Source organism: Coturnix japonica, chromosome 1 (genome assembly GCF_054131305.1).
Source record: "Coturnix japonica strain WE chromosome 1, WE-NBRP24, whole genome shotgun sequence".
NCBI classification, from domain to species: Eukaryota; Metazoa; Chordata; class Aves; order Galliformes; family Phasianidae; genus Coturnix; species Coturnix japonica.
In genome coordinates, this window is record NC_140663.1 from 177,255,821 (window position 1) to 177,268,424 (window position 12,604).

Sequence of the window (12,604 nt, forward strand, 5' to 3'; positions counted from 1 at the left end):
GTCGCTATGGGTCTCTATGGGGCAGCTATGGGTCCATATGGGTCCATATAGGGTCGCTATGGGGCCGTACCAGCACAACGCTCACAGATGACCACACAGAGGTTAATGGAGGCCGATATAGGGTCGATATGGGGCAGCTATGGGTCCATATAGGGTCGCTATGGGGCAGATATAGGGTCAATATAGGGTCGCTATGGGTCGCTATGGGTCGCTATGGGTCGCTATGGGGCCGTACCAGCACATCTATCACAGATGACCACACAGAAGTTAATGGATGCTGATATAGGGTTGATATAGGGTCGATATAGGGTCGCTATGGGCAGCTATGGGGTCGCTATGGGTCTCTATGGGGCCGTACCAGCACATTTATCACAGATGACCACACAGAGGTTGATGGAGGCTGATATAGGGTCGATATGGGGCAGCTATGGGGCAGCTATGGGTCCATATAGGGTCGCTATGGGTCGCTATAGGGTCGCTATGGGTCGCTATGGGTCCGTACCAGCACACAGCTCACAGATGACCACACAGAGGTTGATGGAGGCTGATATAGGGTTGATATAGGGTCGCTATGGGTCGCTATAGGGTCGCTATGGGGCAGATATAGGGTCGCTATGGGTCGCTATGGGTCACTATAGGGTTGCTATGGGTCGCTATGGGTCCATACCAGCACATTTATCACAGATGACCACACAGAGGTTGATGGAGGCTGATATAGGGTCGATATAGGGTCAATATAGGGTCACTATAGGGTCGCTATGGGTCACTATGGGGTCACTATGGGTCGCTATGGGTCGCTATAGGGTCGCTATGGGTCGCTATGGGGCCATACCAGCACACTGCTCACAGATGACCACACAGAGGTTAATGGAGGCTGATATAGGGTCGCTATGGGTCGCTATAGGGTCGCTATGGGTTGATATAGGGTCGCTATGGGTCCATATAGGGTCACTATGGGGCAGCTATGGGTCGCTATGGGTCGCTATGGGTCCATACCAGCACATTTATCACAGATGACCACACAGAGGTTGATGGAGGCTGATATAGGGCTGATATGGGGCAGCTATGGGTCGATATAGGGTCGCTATGGGTCGCTATGGGTCCATACCAGCACATTTATCACAGATGACCACACAGAGGTTGATGGAGGCCCACGTTGGTTGTGGGGCCCCGCAGTCGGCGCAGCTCCTGTTGGATTCCTGACCCCAAACACGTTCAGCCGCCCCATAATGGGACAGGGACGACGACACCGCGGCTTGTAGGGCACACAGCCAGCTCTGCTTGGACGCAGGGGAGGGGGCCACGAAGCTGAAAGGGGATACAGGGGGTATGGGGGGATATGGGGTGGATATGGGGAGATATAGGGTGGTTATGGGGGGATATGGGGTGGTTATGGGGGGATATAGGGTGGATATGGGGGATATAGGGTGGTTATGGGGGGATATAGGGTGGATATGGGGGGATATAGGGTGGATATGGGGGGATATAGGGTGGTTATGGGGGGATATAGGGTGGATATGGGGGATATAGGGTGGTTATGGGGGGATATAGGGTGGATATGGGGGGATATAGGGTGGATATGGGGGGATATAGGGTGGTTATGGGGGGATATAGGGTGGTTATGGGGGGATATAGGGTGGATATAGGGGGATACAGGGAGGTTATGGGGGGATATAGGGTGGTTATGGGGTGGTTATGGGGTGGTTATGGGGTGGTTATGGGGTGATATAGGGTGGTTATGGGGTGGTTATGGGGTGGTTATGGGGTGATATAGGGTGGTTATGGGGTGGTTATGGGGTGGTTATGGGGTGAGGTGCCGTGTAGGGCACACAGCCAGCTCTGCTTGGAGGATGGGGATGGGGCCACAAAGCTGGAATGGGATAGAGGGGGTATGGGGTGATTTGGGGTGGATATGGGGGGATATAGGGTGGATATGGGGGGATATAGGGTGGTTATGGGGGGATATAGGGTGGATATGGGGTGATATGGGGTGGTTATGGGGGGATATAGGGTGGATATGGGGGGATATAGGGTGGATATGGGGTGATATGGGGTGGTTATGGGGTGATATGGGGTGGTTATGGGGTGGTTATGGGGTGATATAGGGTGGTTATGGGGTGGTTATGGGGTGAGGTGCTGTGTAGGGCACACAGCCAGCTCTGCTTGGAGGCATGGGATGGGGCCACGAAGCTGAAAGGGGATAGAGGGGGTATGGGGGGATATGGGGTGGATATGGGGTGTTATGGGGTGGTTATGGGGTGGTTATGGGGGGATATAGGGTGGTTATGGGGGTTATGGGGGGGATATAGGGTGGATATGGGGTGATAATGGGGGGATATAGGGTGGTTATGGGGTGGTTATGGGGGGATATAGGGTGGTTATGGGGTGGTTATGGGGTGTTATGGGGTGGTTATGGGGTGAGGTGCCGTGTAGGGCACACAGCCAGCTCTGCTTGGAGGTATGGGATGGGGCCACGAAGCTGCAACGGGATAGAGGGGGTATGGGGTGATATAGGGTGGTTATGGGGGGATATAGGGTGATAATGGGGGGATATAGGGTGGTTATGGGGGATATAGGGTGGATATGGGGGGATATAGGGAGGTTATGGGGGGATATAGGGTGGTTATGGGGGGATATGGGGGGATATGGGGGGATATAGGGTGGTTATAGGGGGTTATGGGGTGATATAGGGTGGTTATGGGGTGGTTATGGGGTGAGGTGCCGTGTAGGGCACACAGCCAGCTCTGCTTGGAGGTATGGGATGGGGCCACGAAGCTGGAATGGGATAGAGGGGGTATGGGGGGATATGGGGGGATATGGGGGGATATAGGGTGGTTATGGGGGGATATAGGGTGGTTATGGGGGGATATAGGGTGATAATGGGGGGATATAGGGTGGATATGGGGGGATATAGGGTGGCTATAGGGGGATATAGGGTGGTTATGGGGGGATATAGGGTGGTTATGGGGTGATATGGGGTGGTTATGGGGTGATATGGGGTGGTTATGGGGTGGTTATGGGGGGATATAGGGTGGCTATGGGGGATTATGGGAGGGTTATGGGGGGATATAGGGTGGTTATGGGGTGGTTATGGGGTGAGGTGCCGTGTAGGGCACACAGCCAGCTCTGCTTGGAGGCATGGGATGGGGCCACGAAGCTGGAATGGGATACAGGGGGTATGGGGTGGTTATGGGGTGATATATGGTGGTTATGGGGTGATATAGGGTGGTTATGGGGGTTATGGGGGGATATAGGGTGGTTATGGGGTGTTTATGGGGTGGTTATGGGGTGGTTATGGGGTGGTTATGGGGTGAGGTGCCGTATAGGGCACACAGCCAGCTCTGCTTGGAGGATGGGGATGGGGCCACGAAGCTGAAAGGGGATAGAGGGGGTATGGGGGGATATAGGGTGGATATAGGGGGATATAGGGTGGTTATGGGGTGGTTATGGGGTGATATGGGGTGGTTATGGGGTGGTTATGGGGTGGTTATGGGGTCACAATGGGGTGGTTATGGGGTGGTTATGGGGTCACAATGGGGTGGTTATGGGGTGGTTATGGGGTCCTTATGGGTGGTTATGGGGTGGCTATGGGGTGGCTATGGGGTGGTTATAGGGTCGCTATGGGGCAGTGCCCCCACCTGAAGCTGCCATATGGGATGAGCAGTTGGAAGCTTATGGGGTCGCTATAGGGTGGCTATAGGGTCACTATGGGGTGGTTATGGGGTGGTTATGGGGTCACTATGGGGTGGTTATGGGGTCCTTATGGGGTCGTTATGGGGTGGCTATGGGGCACTATAGGGTCGCTATGGGGTCCTTATGGGTGGCTATGGGGTCCTTATGGGTGGCTATGGGGTGGCTATAGGGTTGCTATAGGGTCACTATGGAGTCCTTATGGGTGGTTATGGGGTGGTTATGGGGTCCTTATGGGGTCGTTATGGGGTGGCTATGGGGTGTTATGGGGTGGTTATGGGGGGATATAGGGTGGCTATCGGGAGATATGGGGTGGCTATGGGGTGGTTATGGGGTGGTTATGGGGTCACTATGGGGTGTTTATGGGGTGGTTATGGGTCGCTATGGGGCAGTGCCCCCCAACCTGAAGCTGCCATATGGGGTGATCAATTGGAAGCTGCGTCGTTCCCCATCCCGTACGGATCCCAGCGCCATCGGGATGGACGTGATCCCATAACCCTGCTGCTGCTCCTGGGGTTATAGGGGGATATAGGGGTATATAGGGTTATATAGGGTTAGATAGGGGATATAGGGGGTTATATAGGGGATATATGGGGTTATGGGGTTATATAGGGGATATATGGGGTTATATATAGGGTTATGGGGTTATATATAGGGTTATGGGGTTATATAGGGGATATATGGGGTTATATAGGGGATATATGGGGTTATATATAGGGTTATGGGGTTATATAGGGGATATATGGGGTTATGGGGTTATATAGGGTTATATAGGGGATATATGGGGTTATGAATTATATAGGGTTATATAGGGGATATATGGGGTTATGGGGTTATATAGGGTTATATAGGGGATATATGGGGTTATGGGGTTATATAGGGTTATGGGGTTATATATAGGGTTATATAGGGGATATATGGGGTTATGGGGTTATATAGGGTTATGGGGTTATATATAGGGTTATATAGGGGATATATGGGGTTATGGGGTTATATAGGGTTATATAGGGGATATATGGGGTTATGGGGTTATATAGGGTTATATAGGGGATATATGGGGTTATGGGGTTATATAGGGTTATGGGGTTATATATGGGGTTATGGGGTTATATAGGGTTATATAGGGGATATAGGGGGTTATGGGGTTATATAGGGTTATATAGGGGATATATGGGGTTATGGGGTTATATAGGGGATATAGGGGGTTATATAGGGGATATATGGGGTTACATAGGGGATATATGGGGTTATGGGGTTATATAGGGTTATGGGGTTATATAGGGGATATATGGGGTTATGGGGTTATATAGGGTTATATAGGGGATATATGGGGTTATGAATTATATAGGGTTATATAGGGGATATATGGGGTTATGGGGTTATATAGGGTTATATAGGGGATATATGGGGTTATGGGGTTATATAGGGTTATGGGGTTATATATAGGGTTATATAGGGGATATATGGGGTTATGGGGTTATATAGGGTTATATAGGGGATATATGGGGTTATGGGGTTATATAGGGTTATATAGGGGATATATGGGGTTATGGGGTTATATAGGGTTATGGGGTTATATATGGGGTTATGGGGTTATATAGGGTTATATAGGGGATATAGGGGGTTATGGGGTTATATAGGGTTATATAGGGGATATATGGGGTTATGGGGTTATATAGGGGATATAGGGGGTTATATAGGGGATATATGGGGTTACATAGGGGATATATGGGGTTATATAGGGGATATATGGGGTTATATAGGGGATATATGGGGTTACATAGGGGATATATGGGGTTATATGGGGGATATATGGGGTTATATAGGGGATATATGGGGTTATGGGGTTATATAGGGTTATGGGGTTATATAGGGTTATATAGGGGATATATGGGGTTATGGGGTTATATGGGGTTATATAGGGGATATATGGGGTTATGGGGTTATATAGGGTTATATAGGGGATATATGGGGTTATGGGGTTATATAGGGTTATGGGGTTATATATAGGGTTATATAGGGGATATATGGGGTTATGGGGTTATATAGGGTTATGGGGTTATATATAGGGTTATATAGGGGATATATGGGGTTATGGGGTTATATAGGGTTATATAGGGGATATATGGGGTTATGGGGTTATATAGGGTTATGGGGTTATATATAGGGTTATATAGGGGATATATGGGGTTATGGGGTTATATAGGGTTATATAGGGGATATATGGGGTTATGGGGTTATATAGGGTTATATAGGGGATATATGGGGTTATGGGGTTATATATAGGGTTATGGGGTTATATAGGGTTATGGGGTTATATATGGGGTTATGGGGTTATATATAGGGTTATATAGGGGATATATGGGGTTATGGGGTTATATAGGGTTATGGGGTTATATATAGGGTTATATAGGGGATATATGGGGTTATGGGGTTATATATAGGGTTATATAGGGGATATATGGGGTTATGGGGTTATATAGGGTTATATAGGGGATATATGGGGTTATGGGGTTATATAGGGTTATATAGGGGATATATGGGGTTATATATGGGGTTATGGGGTTATATAGGGTTATATAGGGTTATATAGGGGATATATGGTGTTATATAGGCGATATAGGGGGTTATAAGGGATAAATGGAGTTATATAGGGGGATATGGGGTTATATAGGGTTATGGGGTTATAGATGGGGTTATGGGGTTAGATATAGGGTTATAGGGTTATAGATGGGGTTATGGGGTTAGATATAGGGTTATAGGGTTATAGATGGGGTTATGGGGTTAGATATAGGGTTATAGGGTTATAGATGGGGTTATGGGGTTATATAGGGTTAGATAGGGGATATATGGGATATATGGGGTTATATAGGGGATATATATGGGATTTTATGGGGTTATTATGGGGTTATGGGTTATTATGCCCCCCACATTATTGCCTCCCCCTTCTATCCCCCCATTCCTGCCCCTCCCTTTTACCCCCCCATTACTACCCCCCTATTGCCCCCCCCTTATTGCCCCTATTATTGCCCCCCTATTGCCCCCCTCCTTATTGCCCCCCCATTATTGCCCCCCATTGCCCCCCCTTATTGCCCCTATTATTGCCCCCCTATTGCCCCCCTCCTTATTGCCCCCCCATTACTGCCCCCCCTTTTACCCCCCTGTTATTGCCCTCCCCTTATTGCCCTCCATCATTACCCCCCCTTTTACCCCCCCCATTACTGCCCCCCCATAATTGCCCCCACCATAATTACCCCCCATAATTAACCCCATAATTGCCCCCCATAATTACTCCCCATAATTACCCCCCTAATTACCCCCCCTAATTGCCCCCCATAATTACCCCCCATAATTACCCCCCATAATTACCCCCCCTTAATTACCCCCAATAATTACCCCCATAATTACCCCCCACAATTACCTCCCCATAATTACCCCCAATAATTACCCCCATAATTAGCCCCCATAATTACCCCCCCATAATTGTCCCTCCCATTGCCCCCCCATAATTACCCCCCCATAATTACCCCCATAATTACCCTCTATAATTACCCCCCATAATTACCCCCCTATAATTACCCCCCATAATTACCCCCCATAATTACCCCCCTTAATTACCCCCCCTTAATACCGCCTCATAATTGCCCCCCATAATTACCCCCCATTATTACCACCCTAATTGCCCCCCCATAATTACCCCCCATAATAACCCCCCCCATAATTACCCCCAATAACTGCCCCCCCATAATTGCCCCCCCTAATTACCCCCCATAATTAATTGCCCCCCCCTAATTGCCCCCCCCCATAATTAATTGCCCCCACCTGCAGGTTACGGTGCAGCCTCATAGTGTCCCTATACAGCCCCTGTTTGCAGCCCCATTACCCCCCTATCACCCCCTATCACCCCCCTATTGCCCCCCCCCATAATTAATTGCCCCCCCATAATTAATTACCCCCCCTAATTACCCCCCCATAACTAATTGCCCCCTACCTGCATGTTGCGGTACAGCCTCATAGTGTCCCTATTGAGCTCCACATACAGCCCCTGTTCGCAGCCCCATTACCCCCCTATTGCCCCCCTATTACCCCCTTATTGCCCCCCCATAATTAATTGCCCCCCCCCCCCCATAACTAATTGCCCCCCCTACCTGCAGGTTGCGGTACAGTCTCATAGTGTCCCTGTTCAGCCCCACATACAGCCCCTGTTTGCAGCCCCATTACCCCCCTATTACTACCCCCAATAATTGCCCCGTGCTAATTAATTGCCCCCCCAATAGCCCCTCCCATAATTAATTGCCCCCACCTCTACGTTGTGGTACAGTCTCATAGTGTCCCTATATAGCACCACATACAGCCCCTGTTTGCAGCCCCATTACCCCCCTATCGCCCCCTATTGCCCCCCCCAATAGTTGCCCCCCCCATAATTAATTGCCCCCCCTAATTACCCCCCATAACTAATTACCCCGTTACCTGCTGGTTGCGGTACAGGTTCAGTGTGTCCCTATTGAGCTCCACATACAGCCCCTGTTTGCAGCCCCATTACCCCCCTATCTCTCCCTATTAACCCCCATAATTAATTACCCCCCCATAATTAATTGCCCCCCCAATTACCCCCCCCTAATTAATTGCCCCCCCTACCTGCTGGTTGCGGTACAGGCTCAGTGTGTCCCTATTGAGCTCCACATACAGCCCCTGTTTACAGCCCCCCCTTATTGCCTCCCCCCCATAATTACCCCCCCCCCATAATTAATTACCCCCCCCTAATTACCCCCCATAACTAATTGCCCCATTACCTGCTGGTTGCGGTACAGGCTCAGTGTGTCTCTATTGAGCTCCACATACAGCCCCTGTTTGCAGCCCCATTACCCCCCTATAACCCCCCTATTACCCCCAATAACTGCCCCCCCATAATTAATTGCCCCCCCATAATTAATTGCCCCCCCTAATTACCCCCCATAACTAATTGCACTCCCTACCTGCAGGTTGCGGTACAGCCTCATAGTGACCCTATTGAACTCCACATACACCGATCCCTGTTTGCAGCCCCATTACCCCCCTATCACCCCCTATTACCCCCCATTAATTGCCCCCCCCATAATTAATTGCCCCCCCATAATTAATTACCCCCCCTAATTACCCCCCATAACTAATTACCCCCATTATCTGCTGTTTGCGGTACAGGTTCAGTGTGTCCCTATTGTGCTCCACACACAGCCCCTGTTTGCAGCCACCCCTTATTGCCCCCCCCCACAATTACCCCTCCCCCATAATTAATTGCCCCCCCATAATTAATTACCCCCCATAACTAATTACCCCCTTACCTGCAGGTTGCGGTACAGGCTCAGTGTGTCCCTATTGAGCTCCACATACAGCCCCTGTTCGCAGCCCCATTACCCCCCTATTGCCCCCCTATTACCCCCCATAATTAATTACCCCCCCATAATTAATTACCCCCCCTAATTACCCCCCATAACTAATTGCCCCCCCTACCTGCTGGTTTTGGTACAGGTTCAGTGTGTCCCTATGTAGCACCACATACAGCCCCTGCTGGCAGCCCCATTACCCCCCTATCACCCCCCTATTACCCCCCATAATTAATTGCCCCCCCTTATTACCCCCCTATAACTAATTACCCCATTACCTGCTGGTTGCGGTACAGTCTCATAGTGTCCCTATGTAGCACCACATACAGCCCCTGTTTGCAGCCCCCCCTTATTGCCCCCACCATTATTGCCCCCCATTAATTGCCCCCCCATAATTAATTGCCCCCCCATAATTAATTGCCCCCCCATAATTACCCCCCCATAACTAATTACCCCCATTACCTGCAGGTTGCGGTACAGCCTCATAGTGTCCCTATGTAGCACCACATACAGCCCCTGTTTGCAGCCCCATTACCCCCCTATCACCCCCTATTACCCCCCATTAATTGCCCCCCACATAATTAATTGCCCCCCCTAATTACCCCCCATAACTAATTGCCCCCATTACCTGCTGGTTGCAGTACAGACTCAGTGTGTCCCTATGTAGCCACACATACAGCCCCTGTTTGCAGCTCCATTACCCCCCTATCTCTCCCTATTAACCCCCATAATTAATTACCCCCCCATAATTAATTGCCCCCCCAATTACCCCCCCCTAATTAATTGCCCCCCCTACCTGCATGTTGCGGTACAGGCTCAGTGTGTCCCTATTGAGCTCCACATACAGCCCCTGTTTGCAGCCCCCCCTTATTGCCCCCCCCCATAATTACCCCCCCCATAATTAATTACCCCCCATAACTAATTACCCCCCTACCTGCTGGTTGCGGTACAGGCTCAGTGTGTCCCTATTGAGCTCCACATACACCGATCCCTGTTTGCAGCCCCGCAGCTCCAGGGCGCCGCGCATCAGCACCGGGGCACCATTAGGATCAATGGGGGCAGCACTGGGGTCAATGGGGTCAATAGGGTCAATAGGGTCATTATTGGGGTCTCCATTGGGGTCAATGGGGTCGTTCTTGGGGTCTTTGGGGTCACGCTGCTCGTCCAGCACACGCTGCAGCAGCTGCAGCCAATGGGAGCGCTCGGCTGTGGGGAGATTATGGGGTCAGTATGGGATATGGGGTCACTATAGGGTCCTTATGGGGTCAGTATGGGATATGGGGTCACTATAGGGTCGTTATGGGGTCAGTATGGGATATGGGGTCACTATAGGGTCCTTATGGGGTCAGTATGGGATATGGGGTCACTATAGGGTCCTTATGGGGTCAGTATGGGATATGGGGTCACTATAGGGTCCTTATGGGGTCAGGATGGGATATGGGGTCACTATAGGGTCCTTATGGGGTCAGTATGGGATATGGGGTCACTATAGGGTCCTTATGGGGTCAGTATGGGATATGGGGTCACTATAGGGTCCTTATGGGGTCAGTATGGGATATGGGGTCACTATAGGGTCCTTATGGGGTCAGTATGGGATATGGGGTCACTATAGGGTCCTTATGGGGTCAGTATGGGATATGGGGTCACTATAGGGTCCTTATGGGGTCAGGATGGGATATGGGGTCACTATAGGGTCCTTATGGGGTCAGTATGGGATATGGGGTCACTATAGGGTCCTTATGGGGTCAGTATGGGATATGGGGTCACTATAGGGTCCTTATGGGGTCAGTATGGGATATGGGGTCACTATAGGGTCCTTATGGGGTCAGTATGGGATATGGGGTCACTATAGGGTCCTTATGGGGTCAGTATGGGATATGGGGTCACTATAGGGTCCTTATGGGGTCAGTATGGGATATGGGGTCACTATAGGGTCCTTATGGGGTCAGTATGGGATATGGGGTCACTATAGGGTCCTTATGGGGTCAGTATGGGATATGGGGTCACTATAGGGTCATTATGGGGTCAGTATGGGATATGGGGTCACTATAGGGTCCTTATGGGGTCAGTATGGGATATGGGGTCACTATAGGGTCATTATGGGGTCAGTATGGGATATGGGGTCACTATAGGGTCCTTATGGGGTCAGTATGGGATATGGGGTCACTATAGGGTCCTTATGGGGTCAGTATGGGATATGGGGTCACTATAGGGTCCTTATGGGGTCAGTATGGGATATGGGGTCACTATAGGGTCCTTATGGGGTCAGTATGGGATATGGGGTCACTATAGGGTCATTATGGGGTCAGTATGGGATATGGGGTCACTATAGGGTCCTTATGGGGTCAGTATGGGATATGGGGTCACTATAGGGTCCTTATGGGGTCAGTATGGGATATGGGGTCACTATAGGGTCCTTATGGGGTCAGTATGGGATATGGGGTCACTATAGGGTCCTTATGGGGTCAGTATGGGATATGGGGTCACTATAGGGTCCTTATGGGGTCAGTATGGGATATGGGGTCACTATAGGGTCCTTATGGGGTCAGTATGGGATATGGGGTCACTATAGGGTCCTTATGGGGTCAGTATGGGATATGGGGTCACTATAGGGTCCTTATGGGGTCAGTATGGGATATGGGGTCACTATAGGGTCCTTATGGGGTCAGTATGGGATATGGGGTCACTATAGGGTCCTTATGGGGTCAGTATGGGATATGGGGTCACTATAGGGTCCTTATGGGGTCAGTATGGGATATGGGGTCACTATAGGGTCCTTATGGGGTCAGTATGGGATATGGGGTCACTATAGGGTCCTTATGGGGTCAGTATGGGATATGGGGTCACTATAGGGTCCTTATGGGGTCAGGATGGGATATGGGGTCACTATAGGGTCCTTATGGGGTCAGTATGAGATATGGGGTCACTATAGGGTCCTTATGGGGTCAGTATGGGATATGGGGTCACTATAGGGTCCTTATGGGGTCAGTATGGGATATGGGGTCACTATAGGGTCCTTATGGGGTCAGTATGGGATATGGAGTCACTATAGGGTCCTTATGGGGTCAGTATGGGATATGGAGTCACTATAGGGTCCTTATGGGGTCAGTATGGGATATGGGGTCACTATAGGGTCCTTATGGGGTCAGTATGGGATATGGGGTCACTATAGGGTCGTTATGGGGTCAGTATGAGATATGGGGTCACTATAGGGTCCTTATGGGGTCAGTATGGGATATGGGGTCACTATAGGGTCCTTATGGGGTCAGTATGGGATATGGGGTCACTATAGGGTCCTTATGGGGTCAGTATGGGATATGGGGTCACTATAGGGTCCTTATGGGGTCAGTATGGGATATGGGGTCACTATAGGGTCCTTATGGGGTCAGTATGGGATATGGGGTCACTATAGGGTCCTTATGGGGTCAGTATGGGATATGGGGTCACTATAGGGTCATTATGGGGTCAGTATGGGATATGGGGTCACTATAGGGTCCTTATGGGGTCAGTATGGGATATGGGGTCACTATAGGGTCCTTATGGGGTCAGTA

The 12,604-nt window shown here is 50.2% G+C and overlaps 1 protein-coding gene across 1 annotated transcript in view; it reads right to left on the reverse strand.

The window, feature by feature from the left end:
- Window positions 1–12,604, reverse strand: part of LOC107307205 (arf-GAP with Rho-GAP domain, ANK repeat and PH domain-containing protein 1-like) — a 103,691-nt gene that overhangs the window by 55,591 nt on the left and 35,496 nt on the right. The window contains exons 10-12 of the mRNA XM_085541624.1: window positions 9,988–10,259; window positions 4,094–4,200; window positions 1,109–1,308 (exon numbers count right to left, since the gene is read on the reverse strand). Coding sequence (XP_085397750.1) covers window positions 1,109–1,308; window positions 4,094–4,200; window positions 9,988–10,259 — 579 coding nt within the window. The remainder of the gene's footprint in view (window positions 1–1,108; window positions 1,309–4,093; window positions 4,201–9,987; window positions 10,260–12,604) is intronic.